This window comes from Scomber japonicus, chromosome 6 (genome assembly GCF_027409825.1).
Source record: "Scomber japonicus isolate fScoJap1 chromosome 6, fScoJap1.pri, whole genome shotgun sequence".
NCBI classification, from domain to species: Eukaryota; Metazoa; Chordata; class Actinopteri; order Scombriformes; family Scombridae; genus Scomber; species Scomber japonicus.
The window spans coordinates 38,855,995-38,874,112 of NC_070583.1; the positions used below are offsets into that span (position 1 = coordinate 38,855,995).

Sequence of the window (18,118 nt, forward strand, 5' to 3'; positions counted from 1 at the left end):
AAGATCATATCTGCTGTGCCTCTAGATGGACGAAAGCCGCACTGTGATTCTGGGAGTATTTCCTCAGAAAGTGGCAGTAGACGACTAGCGAGAACACGAGCAAGTACTTTGCCAGTTGTTGACAGGAGTGAGATGCCTCTGTAGTTTCCACAATCAGCTTTGTCTCCCTTCTTAAATATGGTCACGATCAGAGCATCCCTGAGCTCTGAGGGGAGTTCTTCCTCTTCCCAGACCTTCAGAAGGAGGGCATGGAGGCAGCACAGGAGTTCTGCTCCACCTTCGTTTAGGACCTCAGCTGGGATCCCATCTGGACCGGTGGCCCTGTTGTTCTTCAGGCTCCTGATGGCATCTTGGACCTCAGATAAGGTGGGAGGTTCCCCCATGTCTTCCCTGATGGGACTCTGAGGGATGTGACAGATGAAATTTGATTGAGTTGCAGTGTTACGGTTGAGGAGTTCCTGGAAGTGCTCTCTCCATCGCTTGTTAATGGACTCGTTGTCCTTCAGCAGCTCCTGTCCGTCCTTTGAACGTAATGGGTTCAAGCCGCGACGTCTTTGGCCATAGACAGCCTTAGTGGCACTGAAAAAGCCTCTGGTGTCTCCAGAGTCTGCCAGACGCTGGATTTCCAGTGCCTTTTCTGTCCACCAGTTCTTAATCTGCCTCACCCGGTTCTGGACATCAGCCTTGGCTCTGGAGTGAGCCAGTCTCTTAGCCTTGCAGGTGATGTCGCTTTGCCAAGCATGAAAGGCTTCCCTTTTTTTGGAGATGAGAAGTTCTATCTCTGCGTCGTTTTCATCAAACCAGTCCTGATGTTTTCTGGACTTGTACCCAAGGGTGGTTTGGCAGGTGTTGAGGATAGTGGACTTAAGCAGGTTCCAGTGCTCTTTGATGTTCTCTGGGTATTTTTGTTTGAGACTTTCCCCAAGAGAAGCCTGAAGCTGCTGCTGGGCGGCAGTTTCATTCAGGCTTTCAAGGTTTAGTCTCTGCCGGCTCTGCTTCTTCTGCAATCTCCTCTTCCTCTTGAGTTTGATGGACATCGTTGATCATATAAGACGTGATCTGTCCAGCAGTCGTTGGAGTTGATCATGGCCTTAGTGATGTTTACATCACGCTGATCCCTGGTTCTAACAATGACATAATCGATAAGATGCCACTGTTTGGAACCAGGGTGTCTCCATGAAGCCTTGAATTTGTTCTTCTGGCGAAAGATGGTGTTAGTGATGGTAAGATCGTACTGAGCACATTTGCTGAGAAGCAGAACTCCGTTGGAGTTGATGTTTCCAATGCCTTCCTTGCCAATGGTGCCCTTCCAAAGGTGGTGGTCTCGGCCGACTCTGGCATTGAAATCTCCCAGAAGAATGATCTTGTCCTCTCTGTTCATGAACCATTTGTGTTATTAAATATAAACAGGTTTCCTTTAGTTACATTTATTACGTTCATATTAAACTTCATAATATTTTCAGAAACACATAAACAAGCGGGTACGGGGCAGGTTTACAAAAGATGTTGGTTGAAATTCATCTTCACAGCTGATGGGAAAAGTACTGACCTTTAACTTTAGTTGATGAAGTGATTCAGGTCAGAGCAAACCGACCATACGTTTGAAAACACAAAGAGTTTAGATGTCTAGCAGACTGTCTCTGTCCTCCAAGACTGAACCAACACTTTAATTTGAGTTGTTTTTTTATCTCAGTTTTCTGGTTAATGAACATTTAAAGGTAAAACAAATGTAAAAGTCCGATTGTGGTCCACATATGTAGTTTGTGGCTTTGCAGGTCAGTGGTAAACTGGTCACATGACTCCTGAGTGAGTTCAATAATCTGTGTGTTTTTCACTGAGATGAACTGTGTTTGTTCAGTTCACAGCTCTGCACCAATATAAATATGAATGTCCTGATTTTGTCTCCAGGACTCCAGGCTGAAGATGAACACCAATCAACAGGTAAAAACAGAGAATATATCTCATCTGGTCTGAGAACTGAGGACTCTCACCTCCATCAGCTGAAGACAATCAGTCCACTTTGATCTATGACCAAAAATCCTTCAAACTAATAACTAATAGCATATGCTAATGTTAGCAACAGCATATGCTAATTCTAGCATTAGCATTAAAAGGTGAAAATTCAGATATTGGACACAGTTTTATGTCCCTGTTCACTGTAGAGTTGAACACCACTAAGTTTCTATATCTATAAAATGCAATGCATGGCACTGTGGAACTGTTTGCAGACACAGTGCCATGAACGCCTCTTTTTTTGTTCCATCGTGGACATTCGAGGGTTCGACATATCGGATCAATTTACACACACTGAATTTCAACACCCAGATAAAATGTAGGATAGTAAATTTAATGCACTTTGTAATAAAAGAGGCAGTGATTTCTTTCCATTTAGCTAACGTGTCTCCTCAGCTCCTCCCAGCGAGGATGTGAGAGACGGAGGAATATATGTTCATATTATAAGTCAGAAATTATTCAGTAACATTTTCAACTAGCGGTGAGCAATATGGAAAAATATCTTTCACTATTATTTAAGGCAGGATCACGATCTACGATCTCATCACTATTCTATTCATGTTTTCTTTTAAGCATCATTTTCAAGTTACTGAACAGCACTGAAGACTCAACAATTAAAAAGCTTTGTTATAATTAATTTGTCTTAATAAAACAAACACTCACTAAAGACATGATCACATAACAACTCAAACAATTCCATAAATAAATAAGAGCAGGTGCAAATCAGCATTAAACAGTAGGGACAGTCTATCTGACCTTGTTTAAAATGAATATTACAGAGAGAAACCAAACTCACAGCTGAGAAGCAAACAGTGTATAAGTGTTACTGTGTTGATTCAGATAACAAGCAGCTTTGATTTCTGTTCTAATGAAACTCACTTTATTCTTTTACTGATGACTCTCTTGTTTCCGTTCTAATGAAACTCACTTTATTCTTTTACTGATGACTCTCTTGTTTCTGTTCTAATGAATCTCAATTTATTCTTTTACTGATGACTCTCTTGTTTCTGTTCAGAGACTGTCAGGTTGGTGGGAGGAGCCAGTCGCTGTGCAGGTACACTGGAGCTGAAACAGGGAGAGTGGAGACCAGTACAAGACTATGGCTCTTTCTGGACCCTGAAGAAAGCAGCTGTTGTCTGCAGAGAATTGGACTGTGGCTCTGCTGTTTCAACAGGAAGCAGAAAGGAGTCCTCAGACAGACCTGCATGGTTGATCAGACCTGACTGTGGTCAGGCTGGATCTGCACTGAGGGACTGTGTATTATTACCACGTTCCTCTTCCTCCATGGTGAAGCTCACCTGCTCAGGTAAGTCCATCAGTGACATCATCTCTTACAGTAATACTCTCCTTCCTTTGTCACAGTGATAGTTGGTGGTTTCCATTGAACTGAACTGTAAACTTATGGAGGATGACGGCTTCCTAAAGGGTAGAGAAGTTAGCTTGTTCCTGGAGGCTCATTGATTCAAACTGAAACAATCTGAACCTTTAATCAACCTGCTGTGGTTCACTCACACACTCTGCAGTTCTCCTGAGCCAGCTCAGTCACATCCACCTTACAAACAACTACATCACAAATGAATATAGTTGTTGGTCTGTGTCTGAACAAAGAAGCAACAGTTTGCTAACAGGTTAAATATCTTCCAATCATTTCTGTAGGAAACTATTGTGTATGCAGTGTTGTATGAATGTCTTATTAACATGTTGATGGTCTCAGATGAATCAAACTGCAGCTGTTTTCTGTCTGATCTGAAGGCAGCTGAGGATGTTAATGTGTTTCCTCCTCTGCTCTCTGACTCCTCTGTATTACACATGAATGTAGGAGTTCTCTGTGCTGTGTGATCATCTCTCAGTGATCAACGTTCATTTATCTCAACAAACAAATGAGGAGAAAACAACATTCAGCTTCTCACAGAAGAAGAAGGATTCATCATCTTGTTCCACACTGAATGTAGACAATGTTCATCCAGGTGCCAGATGGTTTTATTTGTAGTGAAATACACAACAAAAAGACAGTCTAGCATCAGTACTCTCCTGTTGCTTCTACTGTGACTGTGTCCACTATGACTGGGCTAACTTCCTTCAGCAAAGGATTACAGCGCCAGTCACTAACATAACAAACTAATACAACAACACATCTGAAAATAATCTGAGCCCCTAAAATGTCCAGGGTGCCACACCTCTCTGTATTTACAGACCTGCTGCTTCAGCCAATCACCTCTCTGTATTTACAGACCTGCTGCTTCAGCCAATCACCTCTCTGTATTTACAGACCTGCTGCTTCAGCCAATCACCTCTCTGTATTTACAGACCTGCTGTTTCTCTACACAGGCTGAACGAGACCTTAGCAATCTAAAACAGATCAGTAGTTACAAACTAGAACTTAAAACTCTCAGAAAAAAAGGAAACTCAGGGAAATAAGAGAACACTGCTAAATGTAACTTAAAGTGTATTTTAAACATTACAGAAGGTTGATGAGTCTACATTTTAAACACAGATCATCTTTTTATCCTATTTATCTTTTTAACCTGTTTTACCTGAAAGGTCAGAGCAATGGATCACAGATAACCTTGATCTGCAGATCATAGTGTGTTTTTAAATCAATCCCTTTGATAGAACAATGAATTACAGCATTTTAACTCAGCACCTTTATCTTTTCCTTTTACACACATGTTTAAATATGTTTTAACTCATATTGTTTCCATTCATTCATTCAGAATTACAGCATTCTTATAACCATTACACTGACACAGCTGGAACAAGCAGCATGTGATTGGCACTGCTGTTCATAGAGGCAGGAGACTGTTAGATGCTTTCAAATTCATTATTTAAGTAATGAACTGTTGGCTGTGCATTATTTGCATGTTATTTATCTTACCAACATATTCATCAGCATGCAACATCATTGATTAACAGTGGAGACAATCAAACTGTTTTGTTGTCCCTGAAACTTGTGTAGGACAATTTCTTTCCACACAAAACATTTGATCAGGAATTGATAAGAGAATCAATGAAGAACTGGACCAACTAGCAGAATAGATTATTGTATTGGTATCAATAAAATCTGATCAATTCCTGTCCAGAGGCCGAGGCCCGGCTACCAGAGACTCCACAGCTCCAGGAGGGGACCTCCTGAGATGTTTTATATGTGTCATGATATATAAGGTGGTAAATAAAGATCAGTATTAAATATTAAATCCTCTCTCTCTCCAGACTCTGTCAGGCTGGTGAATGGGACTAGTCTGTGTTCAGGCAGACTGGAGGTGAAGTCTGAGCAGTCGTGGTCCTCGGTGTGTGAAGCTGACTTTGACCAGCAGGATGCAGAGGTGGCCTGTAGGGAGCTTGGCTGTGGGGCTCCTTCAGTGCTCCAGGGGGGACTCTATGGAGAAGTGGAGGCTCCAATGTGGACCAAAGAGTTCCAGTGTGGAGGCCATGAGTCTGCTCTCCAGGACTGTAGAAGATCAGACTCAGCTAGAAGAACCTGCTCACCTGGTAAAGCTGTTGGACTCACCTGCTCACCAGGTAGAAGAGGAGCTGCAGCTTTGATTTGTCTTCATTTCTGTTCTAATGAAACTCACTTTATTCTTTTACTGATGACTCTCTTGTTTCTGTTCTAATGAAACTCACTTTATTCTTTTACTGATGACTCTCTTGTTTCTGTTCAGAGACTGTCAGGTTGGTGGGAGGAGTCAGTCGCTGTGCAGGTACACTTGAGGTGAATCAGGGAGAGGGGAGACCAGTGAGTGACTCTGGCTGGACCCTGAAGGAAGCAGCTGTTGCCTGCCGAGAATTGGACTGTGGCTCTGCTGTTTCAACAGGAAGCAGAGATGAGTCCTCAGACAGACCTGTATGGAGGATCGACTCTTACTGTCTTCAGGCTGGATCTACACTGAGGGACTGTGTATCATCACCACGTTCCTCTTCCTCCATGGTGGAGCTCACCTGCTCAGGTAAGTCCATCAGTGACATCATCTCTGACAGTAATACTCTCCTTCCTCTGTCACAGTTATAGTTGGTGGTTTCCATTGAACTGAACTGTAAACTTATGGAGATGAGGGCTTCCTAAAGGGTAGAGAAGTTAGCTTGTTCCTGGAGGCTCATTGATTCAAACTGAAATAATGACTGGTTATATGATTATTTATTTAAACTCATATTCTGGCCACATTATATCGAATTTTTCTGCACTTTTTTGTAAAAAAAGATTTTAAAAAAAAATAAATGACATAAAATCATTTAGGGGGGCTTAAGAATATTTTAGGGGGACTGAAGCCCCCCTAAAATAAGCCTAATGACGCCACTGCAACCGGTTATTGGGAGAGAAACTGGTCCCTGGAAACCCAGGGGCCGAGCAGCTACTGGCGGTAGACAGTCAACAAAGAAGCGGCAGCAGCAAAGGGAGGCAGAAGCATCAAGCGCAGCCATCAAACAGCCGCCTCACACAAAGGGGTCGGCGAAGCAGCAGTGTTCCTGTACTTAACTTAAGCGTCCGGAGAGTTCAGCCGTTCCCGACCAGCGGGCCTCCACCAGAGAAGAGCGAGGAGGGTCTGCTCAGAGCAGTGACCAGCAGAGCTTCCACTATTTTCCTGATGATGCGTTCAGGGTCTGCTAAGAGGACGAACAAAGAGTTATTTAACACCTGGGCTAACAGGCTACGGCCAGAGCGGTACCTACGGTGTGCATACCTGTGTTTTTTAATCATCCATACCAACTGCAGCAGGACAGCAACCACCTTGACCAAAATGGTCCACCGCGGCGGGAGCGGAGAAGGTAGCGTGCAGCCAGGAAGCGGGCGGGCCTTCGAGCCAGGAAGTGAGAGTCCGAGGGAGGGGAACAGCCTCCTTTTATCCCTTCGCCCCGTGCACTGATTGGCCAACGAACCAGAAAGGGTGCAAGATAGCAGGCCCACCTGCCTTCTATAGTGGTGGCATACCATACTGCTACACATGGCTAAGCTAAATTTACAGAGGCTTTAATGAGCTAGATGTAAAATAGCGTACATGTTTTCAGGGTCAAACCTGCACAGGGAGAGGGAGGGAGAGAGAGACGCACACAGCTGCAGACATCTACCTGTGACCACACTAGCGTTAGCTACATCTACCTGTGACCACACTAGCGTTAGCTACATCTACCTGTGACCACACTAACGTTAGCTACATCTGCCTGCGACCACACTAGCGTTAGCTACATCTACCTGCGACCACACTAGCGTTAGCTACATCTACCTGTGACCACACTAGCGTTAGCTACATCTACCTGCGGCCACATAGCGTTAGCTACATCTACCTGCGACCACACTAGCGTTAGCTACATCTACCTGTGACCACACTAGCGTTAGCTACATCTACCTGTGACCACACTAGCGTTAGCTACATCTACCTGCGACCACACTAGCGTTAGCTACATCTACCTGTGACCACACTAGCGTTAGCTACATCTACCTGCGACCACACTAGCGTTAGCTACAGCTGAACAGCCCTCAAACTCACACAGAGAGAGACTTACAACCGCATTTCTATGCTGCGACACTTTCAAATTCATTATTTAAGTAATGAACTGTTGGCTGTGCATTATTTGCATGTTATTTATCTTACCAACATATTCATCAGCATGCAACATCATTGATTAACAGTGGAGACAATCAAACTGTTTTGTTGTCCCTGAAACTTGTGTAGGACAATTTCTTTCCACACAAAACATTTGATCAGGAATTGATAAGAGAATCAATGAAGAACTGGACCAACTAGCAGAATAGATTATTGTATTGGTATCAATAAAATCTGATCAATTTCTGTCCAGAGGCCGAGGCCCGGCTACCACAGACTCCACAGCTCCAGGAGGGGACCTCCTGAGATGTTTTATATTTGTCATGATATATAAGGTGGTAAATAAAGATCAGTATTAAATATTAAATCCTCTCTCTCTCCAGACTCTGTCAGGCTGGTGAATGGGGCTAGTCTGTGTTCAGGCAGACTGGAGGTGAAGTCTGAGCAGTCGTGGTCCTCAGTGTGTGAAGCTGACTTTGACCAGCAGGATGCAGAGGTGGTCTGTAGGGAGCTTGGCTGTGGGGCTCCTTCAGTCCTCCAGGGGGCGCTCTATGGAGAAGTGGAGGCTCCAATGTGGACCAAAGAGTTCCAGTGTGGAGGCAATGAATCTGCTCTCCTGGACTGTAGAAGATCAGACTCAGCTAGAAGAACCTGCTCACCTGGTAAAGCTGTTGGACTCACCTGCTCAGGTAGAAGAGGAGCTGCAGCTTTGATTTGTCTTCATTTCTGTTCTAATGAAACTCACTTTATTCTTTTACTGATGACTCTCTTGTTTCTGTTCTAATGAAACTCACTTTATTCTTTTACTGATGACTCTCTTGTTTCTGTTCTAATGAAACTCACTTTATTCTTTTACTGATGACTCTCTTGTTTCTGTTCTAATGAAACTCAATATATTCTTTTACTGATGACTCTCTTGTTTCTGTTCAGAGACTGTCAGGTTGGTGGGAGGAGCCAGTCACTGTGCAGGTACACTGGAGGTGAAACACGGAGAGTGGAGACCAGTGAGTGAGTCTTACTTTGACTGGACCCTGAAGGAAGCAGCTGTTGCCTGCAGAGAATTGGACTGTGGCTCTGCTGTTTCAACAGGAAGCAGAAAGGAGTCCTCACGTAGACCTGTATGGACGATCCGACCTGACTGTCTTCAGTCTGGATCTACACTGAGGGACTGTGTATTATCAGATTCCTCTTCCTCCATCATGGAGCTCACCTGCTCAGGTAAGTCCATCAGTGACATCATCTCTGACAGTAATACTCTCCTTCCTTTAATCAACCTGCTGTGGTTCACTCACACACTCTGCAGTTCTCCTGAGCCAGCTCAGTCACATCCACCTTACAAACAACTACATCACAAATGAATATAGTTGTTGGTCTGTGTCTGAACACAAATGACACTGACACAGCTGGAACAAGCAGCATGTGATTGGCACTGCTGTTCATAGAGGCAGGAGACTGTTAGATGCTTTTGTGGCGATAGCAGTAAGGGCTTTCAATTTGAATTTCTGTTGCTCGACAACGCCACCTTGGGAATTACACCCAAGTAATTATTTATCATTTATCAAAGTCACCGTAAAAAGTACAGTGAGGACATAGGTTCGTTCTACTCAGGCAAGACGAATGTTTCCATGTACAAAATTATTTTACTACAAATTATTATGTTAAAATTCATTCATACAACAAAATAAAGATAAAAAGAACCTAATCAGTGGCTGAGGCTTACTGGTGGGGAAGGACTAGTGAAGGGGAACGGGACTCAAAACTAAACAAAAAGAAAAGGATTCACCCAAGCACACGTGGCAGCCACACACTTGTGATATCACCAACACCAGAGCACAGCACACAGGAAGGACACCACCGGCCTGCAGCAACTGAGAAGGGATAAACAAAAAGATAATTACAGAGAAGTCAAATATACAACAATGTGTAAATTAAAAAAGACAATTTAAGCAATAATTAAATAATATTGACTAAAGAAAATAATTTACTCAGATTAAACAAAAGTAAACAAATTTAACCACAAGTAAAGAAAACAAATAACCACAAAGCAATATCTAAATTACAAAGAAAATAATCAGAATATCAAAATAAACTAGAAACTAACTGAACAAATCGCCAAATCAATTAAAGAGAAGCAAATACAAGTTATCCAGAAAATAGGATTAAATCATTGTTCAGTTAAAAATGAGCTAAAGTTAAAACTGTCCGTTACAGGCTAAGCCAGCCGCAGCCTGAATCTATAGAGCAGCACAGAGCTGCAGAGGAGGTAGCAATGAACTAGGTGCTGCTGGAGACACCTTAGTGCGTTAAACAGGGGAAACCGACACCCGGGACACCACCACCACCATCGCTGGCTCTCAGCAACGAGAGGGGAAGGAGAAAGAAGCACAATTAGTGAAACGCAAAACACAGTCAAACTGCACAATAATAATACAAATAGATAAAATATAGACATCAAAATAAAGCAACCAAACAAATGAAGTATTACTACACAACCTAAGACTAGAAATCCACAAAAATTAGAAGACAAAAATAATTATTCAATTAATTAATTATTATTCAATTAATAACAAATTACTTCAAAAGAAAAACAAAAAAACCAAAATAGAAAAAACGGCCTCCAGAGATGCTAAATCAACAAATTAACATCAATTATTTCATGACAAGGTGGCGGAGTTTAGCTCAGTGGGAGGAGCGCCCGCCACATGTGTTGAGGCTACAGTCCTCACTGCAGGCGATCCCGGTTCGAATCCTTCGAATCCTCTCCTGCGTGTCATTGCCCCCTCTCTGCCTCCTGTCTGCTGTCTATCTCTACTGACCTGTCCATTAAAGGCAAAAAGCCCACAAAATATATATTAAAAAAAATTATTTCATGACAAGGAAAACTAAGATAAATTAACAACCAATAAATTCAAAGGAAAGACAAGAAAACAGATAAGATGGCCTGACCCCGCTAACCCCCCCCCCACACTCACTCATACGCTCACACGCCCACCCACACAGCCAGTTGCCAGGTATGACCATTCAAGCTGTCCCAGTCCACACATCCACAGATTCACACCCAGCACACACGGCCGATACGACCGGTCAGGGGCGTCACTAGGTTTTAAGGACGGGGGGGGGGGGCTTAGCCCCCAGGAGATGCACAGGATGTGAGCTAATGTTTAATTTCACAAACAGCTAACAAAAACTGAGAAATAGCTTTTCCACTTTTGGACAGATTTAACAGAGACACTTTACTGTGTAAATATTACAAATGTAATATCACCATTAAATGTTTAACACAGTACAACAACAAACACAGGAAGTACTGTAAGTTTACGGCATTAACAACAACAACAAAAGAAAAAATCCACATAGTTACAGTGTCAGGCTAATTTGGCTTATATATCTCTCTCTTGGCTATCTCCACTTTCCAATCATTACTCTCCTAAATAAAAGCTCAAGTTAAATAAGTCTTATATGATGCACTTGGACTGAAATGTTTCATATTTCATATTCATATCGAGTTCCATAAAATTCCAAGACTGTCTGCATCACAAATGACTCTAAAATCCTTTAGACTCACCTTTCCAGTAGTAGAGGTTTGTCCCCTCTCACTCTCTCTCTCTGCCCTGACTCCTACAGGTCAATAGGGGTGGTGGAGTGATTATTATTAATGTATTATTTATTATCATTATTATTATTATTATTATTATTATTATTATCCACATAATCATACGTGAATGAGCTCAGCTCTTGTTTCACTGTGTGCATCTGATGCTGGAGCTGATGCTCCAGAAGGAAGTCAGCCCAAAGATAGTATATGGTAAAAAAGAGTGCACACCTAACTCTATAAACAACCAGGACCTTCACAGTGCATTTCAGACTAACTAGCTAGCTAAGTAGCAGCGTTCTTTTAGAGCTGAAATGTAACTTTTGACCGCAAAACAACAAAGATCTATACAGCACGCATCTCACTCTGCCTCCTGTACAGGGAGGGGGGGGGGGGCTCTCTCCTACAGAGTGTGCAAGCCAGGTTTTTATTTGTCAAACAGGGAGCATTTGGTAATTACGTGGGACTTTCTGCTGTTAGCTGGGGGGCTGGAGCTAACTTATTGTTTCTATCAGCAGTGATGAATACTACTTAGTCTCAAATGTTGTATATCCATTCTTGTTCACGTTCTCCTAATGCTGCTCTAGTCGGTTCTGTGTGCTGTGTGCTCTGCTCCTGTACACACATGCTGCAGGTACCCAGGTACCGAGTGCAACCTAAGTTTCAGGGAAAACATGGACTTGATTGCAGTGATGTGGGCGGGCTCTATATGAACAAGTGGAATGGATTGGATAACAACGCACTGACTCTGACTCTCTACCTTCCACTATGAAGTGAAGGGAAACTAAGATTTATGATCATATTTAAGTTAATAATGACTGGTTACATGATTATTTCTTTAAACTCATATTCTGGCCACATTATATTGAATTTTTCGGCACTTTTTTGTAAAAAAAGATTTTTTTTTAAAAAACTTTCAAATTCATTATTTAAGTAATGAACTGTTGGCTGTGCATTATTTGCATGTTATTTATCTTACCAACATATTCATCAGCATGCAACATCATTGATTAACAGTGGAGACAATCAAACTGTTTTGTTGTCCCTGAAACTTGTGTAGGACAATTTCTTTCCACACAAAACATTTGATCAGGAATTGATAAGAGAATCAACGAAGAACTGGACCAACTAGCAGAATAGATTATTGTATTGGTATCAATAAAATCTGATCAATTCCTGTCCAGAGGCCGGGGCCCGGCTACCAGAGACTCCACAGCTCCAGGAGGGGACCTCCTGAGATGTTTTATATTTGTCATGATATATAAGGTGGTAAATAAAGATCAGTATTAAATATTAAATCCTCTCTCTCTCCAGACTCTGTCAGGCTGGTGAATGGGGCTAGTCTGTGTTCAGGCAGACTGGAGGTGAAGTCTGAGCGGTCGTGGTCCTCAGTGTGTGAAGCTGACTTTGACCAGCAGGATGCAGAGGTGGTCTGTAGGGAGCTTGGCTGTGGCACTCCTTCAGTCCTCCAGGGGGTGCTCTATGGAGAAGTGGAGGCTCCAATGTGGACCAAAGAGTTCCAGTGTGGAGGCCATGAGTCTGCTCTCCTGGACTGTAGAAGATCAGACTCAGCTAGAAGAACCTGCTCACCTGGTAAAGCTGTTGGACTCACCTGCTCAGGTAGAAGAGGAGCTGCAGCTTTGATTTGTCTTCATGTCTGTTATAATGAAACTCACTTTATTCTTTTACTGATGACTCTCTTGTTTCTGTTCTAATGAAACTCACTTTATTCTTTTACTGATGACTCTCTTGTTTCTGTTCTAATGAAACTCACTTTATTCTTTTACTGATGACTCTCTTGTTTCTGTTCTAATGAAACTCACTTTATTCTTTTACTGATGACTCTCTTGTTTCTGTTCAGTGACTGTCAGGTTGGTGGGAGGAGCCAGTCGCTGTGCAGGTAGACTGGAGGTGAAACAGGGAGAGTGGAGACCAGTGAGTGACTCTGACTGGACCCTGAAGGAAGCAGCTGTTGCCTGCAGAGAAATGGACTGTGGCTCTGCTGTTTCAATAGGAAGCAGAAAGGAGTCCTCAGACAGACCTGTATGGGATATCAGACCTTACTGTGTTCAGTCTAGATCTACACTGAGGGACTGTGTAGAACCATCAGATTCCTCTTCCTCCATCATGGAGCTCACCTGCTCAGGTAAGTCCATCAGTGACATCATCTCTGACAGTAATACTCTCCTTCCTCTGTCACAGTGATAGTTGGTGGTTTCCATTGAACTGAACTGTAAACTTATGGAGGATGACGGCTTCCTAAAGGGTAGAGAAGTTAGCTTGTTCCTGGAGGCTCATTGATTCAAACTGAAACAATCTGAACCTTTAATCAACCTGCTGTGGTTCACTCACACACTCTGCAGTTCTCCTGAGCCAGCTCAGTCACATCCACCTTACAAACAACTACATCACAAATGAATATAGTTGTTGGTCTGTGTCTGAACATAAATGACACTGACACAGCTGGAACAAGCAGCATGTGATTGGCACTGCTGTTCATAGAGGCAGGAGACTGTTAGATGCTTTCAAATTCATTATTTAAGTAATGAACTGTTGGCTGTGCATTATTTGCATGTTATTTATCTTACCAACATATTCATCAGCATGCAACATCATTGATTAACAGTGGAGACAATCAAACTGTTTTGTTGTCCCTGAAACTTGTGTAGGACAATTTCTTTCCACACAAAACATTTGATCAGGAATTGATAAGAGAATCAATGAAGAACTGGACCAACTAGCAGAATAGATTATTGTATTGGTATCAATAAAATCTGATCAATTCCTGTCCAGAGGCCGAGGCCCGGCTACCAGAGACTCCACAGCTCCAGGAGGGGACCTCCTGAGATGTTTTATATGTGTCATGATATATAAGGTGGTAAATAAAGATCAGTATTAAATATTAAATCCTCTCTCTCTCTCCAGACTCTGTCAGGCTGGTGAATGGGACTAGTCTGTGTTCAGGCAGACTGGAGGTGAAGTCTGAGCAGTCGTGGTCCTCAGTGTGTGAAGCTGACTTTGACCAGCAGGATGCAGAGGTGGCCTGTAGGGAGCTTGGCTGTGGGGCTCCTTCAGTCCTCCAGGGGGCGCTCTATGGAGAAGTGGAGGCTCCAATGTGGACCAAAGAGTTCCAGTGTGGAGGCAATGAATCTGCTCTCCTGGACTGTAGAAGATCAGACTCAGTTAGAAGAACCTGCTCACCTGGTAAAGCTGTTGGACTCACCTGCTCAGGTAGAAGAGGAGCTGCAGCTTTGATTTGTCTTCATTTCTGTTCTAATGAAACTCACTTTATTCTTTTACTGATGACTCTCTTGTTTCTGTTCTTTTTTTTTGTAATTCTCTTTTTATTGGTTTTCAGAGTCCATATATATTCACAGTTTGCCAGTAGCAAGAAACAGTTGTCTTCTAACGTAACTCAATCTCCTTGTTACATCCATCTAAACATGTTTCGCTTCATAAAACAGATTTGTGGACTCATTTCTGCAGATAAGCAATAATGAATAGAAAAATGAGAATACATAAAAATACAAATAATAATTTGAACAAGAACCTACTCCAGTCACTTTATCCAATGATACTTTCCTTGAAAATTTTCCAAAAAATAAAATAAAATAAATAATAAAAAATAATAATAATAATCACAATCAGTAGACGTCGCATTACTCTTCAACTCAAACAAAAGATGGCCTTTCTGGCAAGATAAACTCAATCCACCTTTCCCACCGCATTTCAAATATGTCCTGTTGGAGTCTGATGTTAAAGGTAAGTCTTTCCATCCTGAAAATATCATAAATAACATCAATCCACTCCTCTCTCGTAGGTATTTCTGGTTTTAACCACTTTCTGGTAATGGCTTTCTTACCAGCTGCACTTAGGATCCGGAATAAATATTTATCCCCCACAAATCCATTCTCAGATGGCAAAACCCCGAAGTACAAAGATTTTAGTTTAAACGGAATATCTTTATAAAACACTTTCTGAAAGACTTTATGTATTTCCCGCCAGAAAGGAATTAACAGTGGACATGACCAAAATATGTGGTAATGATTAGCTGCTGTAGTCCCACAAAGTCTCCAACAATCAGAAGAGTTAGAATAATGACACTTTTGGGCTGGTGTGATGAAAAACCTAATGATATTTTTCCAGCAAAACTCTTTCCATGTGTTTGAGCTTGACGTCTTCCATTGTATTTCACATATATTCTCCCATTCCTCCTCCCCCAAAGTCAAATGGCCCTCCCTCTCCCATTTTTGTTTTATGTACCATGTATCCCCTTTCATTTGTTGCAATCCCCTGTAAAGTCTTGAGATGGTTTTCTGATAAGAGTTCAAAACATAAGCGTCCATAAAGACTTTTAACAACATGCCGTCCAGTTGCCCTTGTTTGCTCCTCTTCAGTATTTGCCCAATATAGTCCCGGACTTGAAAGAATCTGAAAAAATCATCGCTATTCAATCCATACTGCACCTTCAAAGTTTGAAAATTTTTCACTGAGCCCTGATGTAAAAAGGTGCAGTATGCTGTTAAACCGTGTGCCATCCACCCCTGGAACCTTGCATCCCACCTTTTGGGGACAAAGTCCGGGTCATACACACACCATCTCAAAATTTTAACAGCTTCCCCCAAATCATTTTGAGTTATCACCTTATTCCACACTTTCAGTGACAAACATATCCATGGGTTGTTCAACTTACTTAAATTATTCATTAAGTCCTTTTCCCCAATTGCGGCTTGTATTGGAAACTCTTTTGTTACTGCCATTTCTATCTCCTTCCATCTCGCATAGTATGCAGGATTACACCAACAAGTTAAGGGTCTTAACTGGGCCGCTGTATAATAATCCTTGAGGCATGGGAGTGCAATCCCCCCCTTATTTTTTGCCCTCTGTAGGCTCCTAAATCTAATTCTAGGCCTTCGTCCCTGCCAAATATATCTTGAGATTAACTTATCCCATTCCTGAAACTGCTGATCAGGAATCTGAAGAGGCAGAGACTGGAAGAGATATAACAGTTTTGGTAAAACCATCATTTTTACTGATTCAACTCACGATCCGAAGGTATGGCATGGTATTAAATCCCATCTTTTTAGGTCATCTCTAATACTTTTGTTTAAAGGGAGATAATTAACTGAAAATAATTTGGACAAATCTACCGGTATATTTATTCCCAGATACCTCATGGTTTCTGCCTCCCACTTCAATTTAAACTTTTTCTTCATTTTTTCTGATGGGGAGTACCGGATGGTCAGAATTTGAGTTTTGGTCACGTTCAGCTTGTATCCTGAAAATGATCCATATTGCTCTAAAAGTGCGAATAAACTAATAAGGGACTGTTCTGGCCTAGATAAATATACTAATACGTCATCCGCAAATAAAGAAATTTTTTGTTCCCCTCCTTTCATATCTATCCCTTTAATATCCTTATTTTGAATAAGCCACTGACTCAAGGGTTCAATAAAAATCGCGAACAAGAGAGGGCTGATTGGGCAGCCCTGCCTTGTTCCCCGTTCTAAAGTAAATGAGTTTGACACTGCCCCATTAATTTTAATCCTTGCTCTCGGGTTCTCATAAAGTGCTTGTAGAGATCTAATGAAAATACTATGAAAGCCAAATTCCTCTAAAACTCTAAACAAAAATGTCCAATTCACACAATCGAAGGCTTTCTCCGCGTCCAACCCTACCAGCACCGCTTCTTCATTACTTTCCATTACATGGCTAATTATATTTAAAGTCCGTCTAATGTTGTCTTGTGTTTGTCTTTGGCGGATAAAACCTGTCTGATCCAGGCTGATAATTTGTGGTAGCATGTCCTCTATTCGCTTGGCCAATATGTGTGTAAAAATTTTGTAGTCCTGATTCAGCACACTCACCGGTCTATAATTACTGCATTCAGATCTGTCCTTCCCCTCTTTTGGGATCAGCGAAATTACAGCTTCCTTCCAAGAGGGAGGTATCTGATTCTCCTTAAGTACCCAGTTAAAGGTGGACCTCAACACCGGGACCAGTATCTCCTTCATCTCCCTGTACCATTCTGAGGGGAACCCGTCTGGCCCCGGGGCCTTGTTTGATTTAAGATGTGTTATGGCTGAACTTATCTCCTGTTCCGTTATTTCCGCTGCAAGTCGGTCACTCTGATCCTTTGTTAACTTAGGAAGTTGAATCTTACTAAAAAAATCTTCCATTTTTTCCTCATCAAATTGGGGTTGGGAGTACAATTTCTGATAATAAGTTTCAAAACAGTTTTGTATATCTTGTAATTTAGTGTGCTCTACTTTGGTTAAAGGATTCTTTATTTTGTGAATTGAATTCACAGCCTGTTGTTTTTTTAGCTTATACGCTAACATTTTACTAGCTTTCTCTCCCCCTTCATAATATTTCTGTTTTGAGAAAATTAACTTTTTTTGGATCTCTTTTGTATAAATCTCATTTATTTCATTTCTTTTCTTAATTATTTGTTCCTTTAATTCCTGATTGTTTGTATCTTTATGACCTCTCTCTAATTGTTTCAATTCTGCTTGCCTCTGCACTAAATTTTCCCCCCACTTTCGTTTCAAACCAGCACTGTATCCAATTAATTTACCCCTTAGAACCGCCTTACATGCCTCCCACAATATTGGAGGGGAGCATTTGCCATTGTCATTATGTTCCCAATATTCTCCAAAATCTTTCTTAATTTGTTCCTTCATAATGGCCAAGACATAAATGTTTAATCTCCATAAGGTATCCCTCCTTTGTTGATCGATGTTAAATCTTAAATATATAGGACAGTGATCTGAGAGGTCCATAGTCCCTATACTACAGTCCACCACCCTGTGCATTTCCTTACCGAAAGTAAAAAAATAATCAATCCTTGAGTATGCTAAATGAGGACCAGAGAAGAATGTATAATCTTTCTTTTGAGGATTCAGTCCTCTCCAAACATCTATTAGTCCAATATCGTTCATCACCGCTTTTATTTTGTTGTTTAACAATTTAG

At 41.7% G+C, this 18,118-nt stretch overlaps 1 protein-coding gene and 1 long non-coding RNA gene across 2 annotated transcripts in view; both read left to right on the forward strand.

Annotated features, from left to right (window-relative positions):
* LOC128361036 (uncharacterized) overlaps positions 1–3,078 on the forward strand; it is a 9,319-nt gene extending 6,241 nt beyond the window's left edge. Inside the window, exons 2-3 of the long non-coding RNA XR_008321543.1 lie at positions 1,909–1,941; positions 3,029–3,078. This is a non-coding gene — a long non-coding RNA (uncharacterized LOC128361036). The remainder of the gene's footprint in view (positions 1–1,908; positions 1,942–3,028) is intronic.
* The window catches only part of LOC128361018 (scavenger receptor cysteine-rich type 1 protein M130-like), a 56,299-nt gene that overhangs the window by 30,733 nt on the left and 7,448 nt on the right, over positions 1–18,118 (forward strand). Inside the window, exons 2-6 of the mRNA XM_053321590.1 lie at positions 7,937–8,242; positions 8,484–8,771; positions 12,460–12,765; positions 13,007–13,291; positions 14,071–14,376. Coding sequence (XP_053177565.1) covers positions 7,937–8,242; positions 8,484–8,771; positions 12,460–12,765; positions 13,007–13,291; positions 14,071–14,376 — 1,491 coding nt within the window. The remainder of the gene's footprint in view (positions 1–7,936; positions 8,243–8,483; positions 8,772–12,459; positions 12,766–13,006; positions 13,292–14,070; positions 14,377–18,118) is intronic.